Genomic DNA, 13,642 nt, shown 5'->3' with positions numbered 1-13,642 from the left:
ATTTATTTTAGAAGGGTGGTTGCCCCTCTCTGTTTGAGCCTATGATTTCTTCATTAATTATCCAAAAATAAATCCTCCAGACACAACAGACCAGCACTGATTTTGTGTCTCCCGGGGACGTGCTCAGTCAGCACGTCCCCGTTTGACACATGCGCAAACTTGGAGTCAGTTTGATCAGCCGCGGACGTGCCCAGTCAGCACGTCCGCGCTGACACCCTCTGCACCACTGAATTTTTTGCAGACAAGATTTCGGTGGAATATTTAATTATGCGGCCGTGCCGCTATAGAATGAGAAACACCCCATGTCAGAGGTGTATTTGGCAGTTAGTTTTTTTTAAATACAAATATTCTAAGGAATTAGCCGTGCAAAGCTAACAAGAGAAAATTGACTCAGAAAAAACAAAAATTGGAGTCATTAAGTTGTCATCTAATAGTAGCATATGATTGAGGTTATCTCGGCGAATACACTGAATTCTTACACCAAATTTACACCAAATAAGATATGGCTGGTGGTATCGTCCGAGAATAATTTTTCAGTTGGAGCAATATCTCTCAAGCTGCCAAAACTACCTCTGCAAAGGTCAACGAATATCTAACCATTTATAATGAATCAAAACTCACTCTTCCATCGTCCATCGTCCATCTCAATCTCTCTCTCTGTTTCTTCCATATCCGGGAATGCTTCCTTCCTCCAGCATCGCGCCATTTCTTTCTTGTTGTCTTCTTCGGTCTTCAACCCGCCATTAGTAAACCATTTTACTAACTCCTGGATCTGGTTTCGTCATGCTCTACTTCTTTTGTCCCTCAAATCCCCTCTCTAAATCAAACATTAAGGCAAAACCACACCATGCCTCACGTAAGCCGCACATCGTTGTCCACAATCCCCATTTTTATTCGTCTTTCTCCATCGAGTTTGATATCGGTAATGCGTATATCGTTATACTAGGGGGTGTTTGGTGCCCACAATTAGAAAGAATTTTTCATTAGACAAATAATAGTACATTCTGCAAAGAAATAGTCATCAAATATGACAAAACTAATAATAGTAGTATATTCTAGGGATAATTTCGGAAACCTCCCCTGAGGTTTCTGACACTTGCACTGAGATCCCCTGAAGTTCTCAAAATTTCACTGACCTTCCTTGCTTTGAGTTTTTGGTAACAAAGCAGTCCAAATCATATTACAATATTATTTTCATGAGTGAGAAGGTATTTTTATTCCATGACTGCCCTTTTGCTCCTTGTATTAGTAGAAGATTGAAAGAAGAATAAATGATTTGTACTGATTACTAAAGTTGAGAGGGTGTAAGTGTAATAAAAAAATTGTAAGCACCAGATGTGCCATGCAACAGTTATTTGGCGGATTTTGCAACGGCTAGCTGCAAATTGCAACGGCCAGATTTTTGCTTGTTTGTAGAGTATGATACTGTGTTTGAGTGGTTAAAATAGAAGTTTCTACCTGAAATACTAAAATGTACCTTTAAAGGGAGTGTTTTGTGTGTGTTTGTTGTGTGCGTGCATGTATTTCAAAAAAAAATTTTTTTTTCCCTGCATATCTACAAGAATTGGATAGCTCCGAGCAAGGAAATTGATCTTGCATTTCTTTTGTGTGCTCGTGTTTGTCAATAAGAATTGGAATGCTACAACCAGAGAGAGTGAAACTTGTTGCCAATGATTTTTTTTTTTTTGACAATATTGGTTAAAACAGTAGTGCTGATGGAGTTCGATGGTTGAAAGGCAAGAAACGGCCCAATGTATTCTCTGCATTGGGCTTACTTGGTCCAAAATCGAGGTTAAGTCCAACTGAGGAAATGCAGGTGTCATCAGGTTCAAGCTGCCGGCGGACTTTGAGGGGAACAGAAGATGGAGACATAGAAAGCATGTGCAGTCCCAAAGCATGCTTCTCTTAATTAATGTTTCTGCCAAACTCTGAACCAAACTCTAAGGACAAATTGGTCATTTCAATGCTCTGCATGTCAGCAATGGACCCCAATACTCTACCAGGGGAGCTAGGTGAAATTTTTAAAACCTGGAGGGGTCTCAGTGCAAGTGTCAGAAACCTTAGGGGAGGTTTGTGAAATTATCCCTATATTCTATTACCGCATACACTTGTACACTTTGTTTTATACACTTTGTTTTATCAATACTTTTACAATTTTACCATTCTCAAAAGTTTAAATTTTTCCCAAGTTCTTGAGTCCAAGATTAAGCTTATAAACCCCAGATTCTTGATTACTTTTCATACAATCAACTTTTTGGTGTATCATATACTTATGCATAATTCTTCATTTTTTTATTGAAAAATTGTAAAATTTATGCAAAGATGATGGCGTATCTTTTGTACTGAATTCAAAGGGCAATGATATATATATATCATCATTTATTCAGATGTCGTTCATGTAAGATTAATAAGATGATTACGGCTAAATGATATAACGTAGGCAAAGAAGATTTAAATTGGCATGAATATAAAATTTTTGAATATACGTAATTTGCTTAGTTCATTTTTTTTTTTTAAATCAAACTTGTAAGTGTTCCTTAAATCGTAAATTATTCGTAGTTATAACATTATGTATTATGACTATTTGTATTTTATTAGACTAAGAAATAGCCAAAATAATCATTTAACTGGATTTGTTTGGATTGAGATGATTTCAAATAAAATAATTTGCTTCACAAATTCCAATCACCATTTTATCTTCCCAATCATCTCTTTATCTCACATACATCACATCACAAAAAGTCTCACGATAATTATCTCAAATAAATCATCCAAATAAACTCTTATCCAAAAATAAAATTGATAAAATCATATTTGTTGGAGAAAAATGTGTTCTTGTCTTTGGTTAATGCTTTTTATCTAGAATAGTTTGCCACGTTCTATGCGATTCTTGATGTGGGAATGGATAAACGCCTTTTTTCAAGCTGGGGGGATTTATCATTTATGTGTGTCGTCACTCCATTTGCAGCGAGTCAAAATGCATTTTGGCTATTATGTATCCAAGCCCATGCAACCCCCCGCCTAGTCAAGCCTTGGCAAGTTTACGGCTGCAGATCCAAAGAATGGTCAAATCAACCGCTTTGTGGTACTGGGCAACGGTAAAATTAGTAAATTACTTGCTTGTTAATCTCATCTAATATCTGTGATTGACCACAAATTTCGGTAGTCGCCAAAATTTGACGGGAGTAACAAGTGTTGTGTGGAAATTAGTTAAACAAACAGAGCGAACGTCCTCATATATAGGCCCCTAGCTTTGAAGAATCACAAATTTTAGTCCAATTTCTTGTTCATTTTGTTAAATTAGAATTTCCTAATTTCCTAATTTCAATTTGGTATTGTGCCCCCCAACCCCCATGGGCCTTGCAAAAGATTCATTCTGATGTAAATTTATGAAGGCAGGTGTTTTGCCACAACCCTTTGGGCATTTTCCCGAATAAGTTTTTGCTTCAGCTAGATCGATCAAGACGAGCCAACAATTATTGATTCCATCTTGTTCCTGATTCATCCTCACTTGATCATATTGTTAAGGTTTGATAGATATGGCTGGGATCGTTTACCTGAGGACCAATAAGTTTGAAGTTAAGCTGGAGGGCATTACCTTCAAAGCAAAAGACTTTGAAACAGTGTGCTCCATGGATTTTCTTTTCCCTGACGGAAAGACCTGGGCCCGTCCGCCCGTGGTCGGCATCGATGTAATGCGCCACCCTCGCGATCCCAACAATATTCTCATGCTCCTGTGCTTTGGTGTAGGCTGCGTTATCCTCAAGTTTATTTCAGGGGATGTATTACCAGAATCAATCTACAGATTTCTCACAGACGAGAGAATTCGCTTCGTCGGGTTCGGAATTCCTGAGAAGAAAGATCTTTTCCCCCTTGAAGAATTGGGGTTGACAAAGCATAAGGTTGACATCGGTTACCTGGCTGCCAAGATTCTTGATGACCCGAAATATAAAAAGTATGAATTGGCGGAGCTGGCACGCAGAGTTCTTAGGGTCAAGACCATGATTGGCCTTACACAGTCGTCGTCTTTCGAGAGGCATGAACAAATCAAATGCGCAATTTGCCAGCTTTTCATAACCAGTGCCATTGCTATGGCATTGCTGGGTAAAAGTGAGAAGAAAAAGCCAGTTGATGCTTCAAAGAAAAGCTCATCGTTTCTGAAGAATCTGAATCAACTGCCTTTGTTTACGGAAGGGTGGTTCAAACTTCCAAAATACAAGAAAGTAGTACGCGATAAGAATAAAGTCGAGGAAAATAAAGTCCGTGACAAAGATCCCCTTCCGACCGCTACCCTTGTGGATGATGGTTTCTCTGGATATGAGATTTTTGGTGATGCCGAAGGTGATTATTGTGCTTTTGGTGATGATCCATTTCATGGCAAATCCGTTCATATTCCTTACGGCGATGATGATGACGACGACGATCATGATGCTAATGGGCATCCTTTTCATGCCAAGGGAAGCCAAGGTTTTTTCGGTGATGCTTTCAGCTGTCTGAAACATAAAGATGGTAGTCCAGGTGATAATCACAGCAAAGAGGCGTTCGGTACAGAAAGAAAACCCTTGAAGGGAATCTTGAAGTCTTCATCGAGTGCAAGATTTGAAGTTTCTAATCATGGTTCTTCTAGACCTGATTCTGGACCTGATTCCTCCGAATCAAGTTCCCAGGAAGTTTTCATCGTCAAAAGGACACTGAAAAGAGCCAATTCAAAGGGGTACAACGTTCAGTTCAAATAACAGAGGTTGTCGCTTCTAACATCTAATCATGACCGCATTTTTTCTGGTTTTTTCTACATACGCATTCAAAAAGAGTCTGGTTTCGCCAACCTAGTTCAGGTCTTCTAGATAGCTTCTAAACTAGGAGTCATGTTTGTTTTGCTTCTTTTGTGAAGTAGGTTGGAGTTGTACATACAGTTATTTTGTAAAATGTGCAGAAAGATGTCCTCTTGTTGATTTGTTACTCTCTAGAATTAAGAATCTCTTAGGAATCAATCCTTGTAATGGTATTGAGGTCTGTAAGACTTTCTGGTCCTCAGTAATTAATTGTAGCATCACAGTCTTTTGATTTTTACTCTGCTATTGACCTTTTCCAAATGGAAGCTAATAATAAATGGTCAAAATTCCCGGAAAACATATGGCAGGCAGACCATACTCAACCGTAAGCTGCATCTTTTTGTGAAGCGTGTTATGCCAATAAGCATGTTGTGGATGAAGTGATGAGAAGCTTATTGAATTAGGCCCAATGCTGTGTTTATATTCCCGTTGATAAACCAAAGTTACCACAAAGAGAGATGATTTCTATATACGTAACCATATCTATTATCTACAAGAATCACAGAAATTGTTCATGGAAACAAACAGCTTTCGTTGATTCCTGAATTTCAGATAAAATGGGGCGCTGCTGAAGTATTAAAATCACTTCAATGCTGCGTTTTTTAGCGAAATTCACCAATCCAAAATATTGAGCAAGACAGACAAATCAGCATGCAGGTCGGACCTTACATTATTGTTAAAGTTCTAGAATGCTATTGCTTCAAGAAACTTGACTACCTGCAGTGGCTAATTTTGTCTTTCTCTTGAGGTAAATTCAGTGCTTAGGGTCTGTGAATATGAAAAAAAGAAAAAAAAAATGTTCTTGCCTGCTTTTATATGACCTTAGTACTAGTCTTTTGAATTGGATTGTGTAAGTTTTTAATATTTTAGAAGCAGCAGAAGAAGGTGCAGAAAACTTGAAGCAGAAGCATGGAATGCAATAAATAAGCAATTGGAACTCAATTCAGGCTTTTCTCTGGCATCAGTCGACAAATAAGTACAGTAACCGTAAAGAGATAAAAAAAATGGGGTCTAATTGGAAAATGCCTTGCAACATTTTCAAAGAGGCTGCTAATGACTAGTTTTTAAACCCCCGAAAAAGGCTCCTAATGAAGAGGTTTCCCTTACGTTACTGGTTGACGATGACTGGTTCAAGTTGAAGGAAGACGGGTATCCTTCCAAGTAATAAAAAAGGCATATTAGAAGTATGCATAATTTTGACAAAAAAAAAAAAAAGAAAAGAAGTATGCATAATCAGAAGTATTTTGAAGGAAAATTTCCCTGCAGCTTAGCTTTGCTATTGATGGACAATCTAAGAAATTCCTTCATTCTGTAATTGGACTTCTTATCCACCATTAGCAAAATAATAATGATGATTGGAAAAGCTTGCTAAAACTAATAAAAATTCATAAAATGACTTAAAGAGGAACAACAGATTATTCAAAAAAGTTAAAAATTTTAACTCAAATGACATGAAAGAGAACATTCATGTCATCCAAATTTAATAGAAAAACAAAATATTGTTACAAAATCAAAGTGCTCTTGGGACAAAGAATACTTTATTACCGTGCATTTGTGATAGTTAAGGCAAACCAAGTTCAGAATATATATATATATAGTAAATATCACATTTTTTGTCTCAATTACATTTATTCCTTCAAAACAATTGATTTTCTAAAAATTTTAAGGAAAAATCTAAAATCTCGACAAAAATGTAGTCATTAGTACAGGTTTAGCTCTTGCACACACACCATATACACTTTCAAGGCAAAGAAGGAGAAGATTTATCAGTAATCAGGATGGTGTATTGACATTTAGATGGGTAATTAAGTGTTATATTTTTTTTAAAGAGAGAGAGAAGAAGAAGAATAAAAGAAAGAAAAAGAAAAAAAGAAAGGAACTAGCTGCAGATATCGTGGGTCAAAGTCAGTCCCTTACTAAAAGCTCTACTTGGTGAGCAAGAATATGATAAGGCCAACTGGGGAACTGTATTTTGCAAGTTGTCTTTGCAACTCTGTTACGCAAAGTCAAAGACTTCCTTAAACAAATCACAAATTCCATCAATTCCTTCTAAGTGAGATTTCAGACATAAAACTGAATTCACTAAACGTTCAAAGCCACGAGATCTTCCAATCTGGTGCCGGATATTGGCTCACGGGGAAAGCCAAAAACAAATAAATGATTTTCCGGAAGGAGTATCTTGATTTGGTGTTGGTGCCATGTGGGCTGTTCATCATGTTTGCCTACCATCTCTTCCTGCTGTACAGATGCCTCAAGCGTCCACACACTACAGTGATTGGCTTTGAGAACAATGACAAGAAGGCTTGGGTTGAAAAAGTTATGCAGGTAATACCTTCGTTTGTAATTTCCTTGCACTGATGCCCAGCTAAGTCAATCTTTTACTACTTTGCTAATAGCGAGAAAAGATTTTTGCAGGTTGAAAACAAGGATGTTAAAACAGCATTAGATGTGCTCTCAGCCAATGTGTCTGCAGCTACATTCCTTGCATCAGTCTCCCTAACTCTTAGCTCTCTAATTGGAGCCTGGATTGCGAACAATTCAAACATATTCCAAAGTGAACTAATCTATGGAGACACAAGGCAAGCCACAATGTCAATCAAGTTCATTAGTCTTCTAATCTGTTTCTTATTGGCTTTTGCATGCTTTGTCCAATCATCAAGGTGTTTCATCCATGCAAATTACCTCATTAGTACACCAGATACCGACATTCCTATAAAATATGTTGAATCAGCAGTCATAAGAGGAGGTGATTTTTGGTCACTGGGGCTCAGAGCGCTTTACTTCGCAACTACCCTGCTGCTCTGGTTCTTTGGTCCAATACCAATGTTTGCTACTTCTGTAAGCATGGTTTGTCTCCTGCATCACCTTGATACAAACAAAACGCCATTGCATCAGTATAGTTCTGCAGCAAAGAGACCGTTCAAAAGAGTTGAGCAAACAAAGATCAGAACTCCAATGGCCGTTGAGGTTCTTGACAGATGAAGTCCAAGAGCTTAACCCACCCACCCCCCCCCCCCTCCGGGGAAGGCCCCCGATTTGAGATTGTAGAGTTGTCCTTATAATGATGTCTAGATTGCTTATGTTATAGCTATTTTTCTTTACCAATGCTGTGCTGTAATCAAACTTTTCAGAGAGTTCATGACTTTAGCCTTGCTATATAGCTCCAGGGGCAATACTTGGTTGGTGCATTGCTGATGTTTTGCCTAGGATGGCAACTACCATGGAACATAGACGCGCAACAAAATGAAAACTAACGATATTTGCAAGAAAATAAAATGTAAAGAGGGCGAGACACAGAATGTAACAATAGACCATGATGTATTCAGCTGCTAAATTGAAGTCCCTGAAGCCTTTATTTCATGTTGAATGGGAAATAAATGTTGCAATATACCGAGGCATATAAATCATGTCTAAAGATCAAGTTTGTCAAGTTTTTACTTATCATCATTCGAACAACACAAAGTAAAAGCAATTCAGAGTCTACAATACATCCATAAAATCATGAAGTTCAAGAAAGCAGGGAAAAATCAAACAAAAATTGCTTCCTCGATGGATGAGATGAGCATTTAGAATTATAATCTCCGTCGGAGACAAAATGAGAGGTTACGGGAACAATTAGCAATACACTTCCAGTACCAATATGCTTGTTCATTTGTTTGAATATAAAACATGCAATCCTCCTGTCTGAAAGGTCACGCTTTTGGTACTTATAAAGAAAGCGTGTAATGATCGAAAGGCGTAACTATGCAACGGCTAAAATCATGCGACGCAAACGAAGGCGTCAGAAAGAGGCCTTAGCAAAGCGAAATATGATGAAGTTAGGGCCCGGCATTTTAATTAGTCGACCTTTCAGCGTTGTGTGTAATCGGGCATTGACTGGCCTTTGGGCCCAATAATGACCCAACGAGTTTTGTGCTCGTTGGATGATAACTCTGAAGTCTAAACTAAGTGCTTGATATCCCCTACCTATGATTTAATATAATTATATAAATAGAATATAAAATAAATAATTTGATATCCTCCTGCGATAAAATAATATAATCGTTGTTGTCAATTTGCTGTGATTAAATGATGATTTTGTTATATTAATTTACTTTTCTTTTTATTTTTGACATGTGACATGTTATTTATATGTATATATAAATAAAAACAACGATAATGGAGTTGGATTTTAGGTAATATCAAATGTAGATAAATGAAGTCACAAGATCAAAATAATTTTTAAACTTTGTTTCATGCTGAATATTTGGCTAAAAATTGTAAAAAAAATTGATGAGCAAATTCATTATTAGTATTCTTCACATATAAAAATTAAAATTAGATTAAAAAAAATGATAGCTGAACAGGAGCACCCCCGGAAGTAGCGAGGCAGGACAAGGGTCGGGGTAACATATTATCCCAAGCATATATCACCCATCGGGTTGGGTCTGGGGTAATGTTGGCGTTCTGGTTCTTCTGTGGAAATATATACTTCCAACTGTGGCTTTATCAGTTTTCATTAGAGTGTAGGAAATTAAGAATACACAATGACGTTTGATAGAACATAAAACCACTTGATACTTTCATGAATTTAATAAAAAATTCTGAATAATACCGAAAGAACAGACTTTGAGGATATTCTACATAAATTAGGGTTGGATCTAAAAATTATAACATTTTGAAAATTGTTAAGTTAATTTAAGTGCAATATATGAATAAAGAAATTTTATCCAGAGAGGCTCTATTTGGATTCAAGAGTTTTTTAAAAATTAGTTTTCAAATATTATTAAAATTTTTAAAAAGTACTTTAAAAGGTACTTTAAAAGGTACTCTAAAAAGTAGTCTAAATTTTTTTTAATGTTTAAAAAATATCCCAGAATATATTCTAAAAACTCTTCTACTTTTAAATATCTTAAAATATTTTCTAAAAACATCCCAAAATATACTATAAAAACTCTGTTACAGTAAAAATTTTTAAAAATACCCCCAAAAAATAGCTACTCCAAACGAACTTTTTTTTTGCAATATTACAAAGTCATTGTACTCGAAATTCTTGTAAAGAATGCAATATAGGTGCTGGTAGGCTTGTTTGTGACCTCTTTTAAGCGATGCCCATATCTTATCTATGCAAAACAAAATAGCCATTATTCAATCCTAAGGCTCTAAAAAGACTCAAAAAATGTTAAAATAAAGTAACACAAAACTATTCAAACAGGAGGAAAAATATATTTAGTAAAAAAAATGGAAAAAAAATCGTGTAAAATGTCTCATATATTTTGCCAAATAAATTTTTTTGTCATTCATTTTAAAGTGATAATTTTACATTTTTTTATAAAATTAGATCAGTAAAATTTGATCACAACCAAGATTTTTGACAATTTTTTTATCATGAATATGTCACATGACCTTCACATGGTTATTTTCTTAAGGATAGAAAAGTAAGACCCCATCTGTAGTTAAATAAGTGACTCAATCCATATTTATTTTTACCTCTAAAAAGTATGATTTGACCAAAATTATATTTATTTTTTCTCCTAAGAAAATGAGATCTAATTCAATCTATATTTATTTTTACTACTAAAAAATGTGGGATTCTATTTTTTTGTACATAAAAAGGACTACACATAGGTTACATGGTGATTTCAGATTAAAAGATTATCGAAAATCTAGGTTTTTTTTTTTCCGAACAAAGACATAAACATATACACCCAGTTAGATTAACGCTCAGGAAGTTAACACCAAAGAACGGCCCAAAGACAATCTAAGGGAGACCCACAAAGCAACCGTGTTCAGCCAATTGGTAATCAAAAATCTAGGTTGTGATCAAATATTATTAATTTGAATTTATGAGGAACAATAAAGTTAACATTTTAAAAATAAAGGAGATAAAATTTTATTCGGCAAAATACAAGGCACATTTAAAACGATTTTTCTAGGGAAAAAAATTGTCCTATCAAACCTAAACCAACGTAAATGCAGTCAAGTACACAGATTCCTCACCGCGATCTCATTGGCTCAGCTTGAGAAAGTACTTAAGTAGCAGTCTAGCAGACCTATTCAGCTAGCAGCAAAAGCCCAGAACCAGCCGTCCATCCTCTCTCCACCAAATGAACAAAATCACCTCACTCCCCCACACACACACACACACAATCTAATTTTAGTAGCAATCAATGGGTCAGATTGATTTCTGCTGGCAGATTCAGAGTAGAGTAGCCCAGAGTAGGGTACAGGCTGACTCTGTAAAAAGACTACTTTGAGATTTGTGGTTCGTATTTCTCTTTAAGACTTAGAGATCAATTGCTGCATCCCATTAGGTAACACAATGGTTAAAGCTGTGAGCTTGGGGAAAAAATGTAGAAAATTAGCACATTTCTCAACGTTGCCTGTTTGAGCACTTTCTCATGGTAGATTCAGTACCAATTCTCATACACTCATACTTCGTAAACGGTTATAAGAAGATAAGAATTAGGTATCCACTCTCAAAAAATTGAAAAAAAAAGGAGAGACTATACATAAAATAAAGAAGAAACATATATCCTCAACTAAAGCATACCTTCACTCTGAAATCTATTATCCACCAGTTTCTATCCAAACCCCCCCCCCCCTCCCCCAACAGACACAAAAACAAAAGACTTTCTTCTTATTTTGTCTTCATTTCTTCATTCTTTTCTCAATCCCAAGTCTTTTTTTTTTCTTTTTGGCCAAACGACATAATTGTATTATATCATTAACTTGATAATACAAGTGTTAGTTACAAAAAGAAACAACTGTTTAATAATCTTTCTGTGCAAGCTCTTTGATCCATGTTGGGAAGTTGGCCTTGTTTGGATTGCGACTTTTCGTCAGAAAATTACATTGTTTTCCGTGATCACATTTCCCTGTTACCTTTTTTCCTCACATACATCAAATCGCTACAGTAATTTTTTCATGAAAAATCACGAAAAATGCAATCCAAACACAAAATATTCCACTCTACATCATTAAATGGTTTAGTTGCAAGTTTTGCTAGCTTATGACGAACTTCATTTTCTATTCTGTGAACAAAAGAAAAGGTGCATTGATCAAACAGCTCTCTTAATTCCTGTATATCCTCCAGTATAATTGTCTCAATGTTACTGTCTTTGTTGTTGTCAATCCCAAGTCGATCAGGCATTTTATCTTCCAATGTTCAGCATTTTTTGATGGGTAAAATAAGCTACTAATACCAGCAGAAACTCACGTCGTTGTTCATTCTTATGAGTAAGCATGTCAAAGTAATTGCAGCATGTAATTTTCCATCCTTTAATAGGAACAGATCATTTGGGGGACAACGAAAAGGAAAACTACCGTAATTTTTCCACTGTAACGATTTGATATATGTGAGCGAAAAAAGTGATAGGGAAATATGATCACGAAAAACGACAATATTTTTCGACGGAAACAAGCAATCCAAACAAGGCTGTCAACTGTTTTGGTGAACAAATGTGTTTGGGACATTTATGTGAGTGTCCGTGAATGCAAGGAAGCTTTCAGGTATAATTCAAAGCGACATCTCAATGGATTGTACGCCCACATGCAATTTATTGGGATGATGGTACTATTAGCAATTCTTCGTATAGTCTAAATTGTGGTCCTAAAAGCAAAAAAAAAAAAAAGAAGCAATATATTAGAATTCTACGGATATCATGTAAGTATGTAACCACTTCTTTTTTTTTCACAAAATAATATCCAATCTGAATACACGTATCTTCCAATCTATGAAAATAAAATTATTAATGCTATCATCTGTAAAGTTTCAATTTAAGTTAACATTCGTTATCATTTATTCATATCCGTTAATATAAACATATTATTGTTAATGGTACAAGAAAATTTTGTTTAAATTATTATTAATATATAAGTGATATGAAGATGAAATATAAGAAATAAAAATTTCGAATTCAAAATTTTTTATTTCGGATTGAATTGTGTAACTGTTTGGAAGGCAAAATATTATTAATTATTGAAAGACTCAACAGTTATATATATAGAAACATAAAAGCAAAGGCCACGAGGCAAATGGGCACAATGGTCATATTGAGAGATAAGTCTGTGGTCCTGCGAGGCAGTGATTATGAAAGCAGAGCAAAGCTGATGAAAAAAAGTTTTGGCTCTTTCAACTTTTTGCAGAGACCCTCGACTTTTTCGCGGGCCTTTGCAGACTCCTTCAGGATTCTGACCTCTGTTTTGCCTGTGGCTCCCCCCCTCCACGGGGTCTCTCCCTCACAGCCTTTCATCGTACTTTAGTCACGTCAAGTCCACGCTCCCCCATATGTCCTTGTTTTTTTCCTCTTTTTCTTTCTTTCTTTTTTTTTTTTCTTTTCCCCTTTTCTTTTACCCCAAACAAATGGACAAAGTACAGGATTGAGGGAGTCATCCTTTTGCCAGTTTGCCTTGCCTTCAAATCAGCCACTAGCCCACAGCCCACATGTGATGTGTTTTTCAATCTCTAATGTGCCCTCACAGCTCATCATCCAGGATATTTGGCATGACTAAAGCCATTTTTCTTCTTTCTTTTTTTTTTCTTTTTTCTTTCCCCCTTTTTTATTTTTTGAAGATACGTTATCGAGTTCTTAGAGAAAGAAAGACAAAAAAGAGTTCTTTGAGAAGGCGAACAGCTAATAAGACGCCAACCAATGATAGAATGATTCATGTTTTTATGCAGTTTGTCCATTACAAATGGACTTGGTTTGATAAATTTCTTTGGGCAAATTATCCAATTGGCCCTTGAACTCTTTGTCTAAGTAAAAATAAGCCCCTCATCTATTTTTTGCTGACTTTAAGCCCTCGAACTTGTAAAATTGGACAACCGT

General features: G+C 35.8%; 1 protein-coding gene across 1 annotated transcript; it reads left to right on the top strand.

Annotated features, from left to right (window-relative positions):
* Positions 1–6,958: 6,958 nt before the first annotated feature.
* On the top strand, positions 6,959–7,825 carry LOC113759397. Its single transcript, XM_027301970.1, has 2 exons — positions 6,959–7,157; positions 7,248–7,825. The coding sequence occupies exons 1-2, from the start codon at positions 6,990–6,992 to the stop codon at positions 7,812–7,814; spliced, it is 735 nt and encodes a 244-aa protein (XP_027157771.1). The 5' UTR covers positions 6,959–6,989; the 3' UTR covers positions 7,815–7,825.
* The last annotated feature ends 5,817 nt before the right edge of the window (positions 7,826–13,642 follow it).

The sequence above is a fragment of the Coffea eugenioides genome, chromosome 2 (assembly GCF_003713205.1).
Source record: "Coffea eugenioides isolate CCC68of chromosome 2, Ceug_1.0, whole genome shotgun sequence".
Lineage (NCBI taxonomy): Eukaryota > Viridiplantae > Streptophyta > Magnoliopsida > Gentianales > Rubiaceae > Coffea > Coffea eugenioides.
This window is presented reverse-complemented; position numbering and strand designations above follow the sequence as displayed.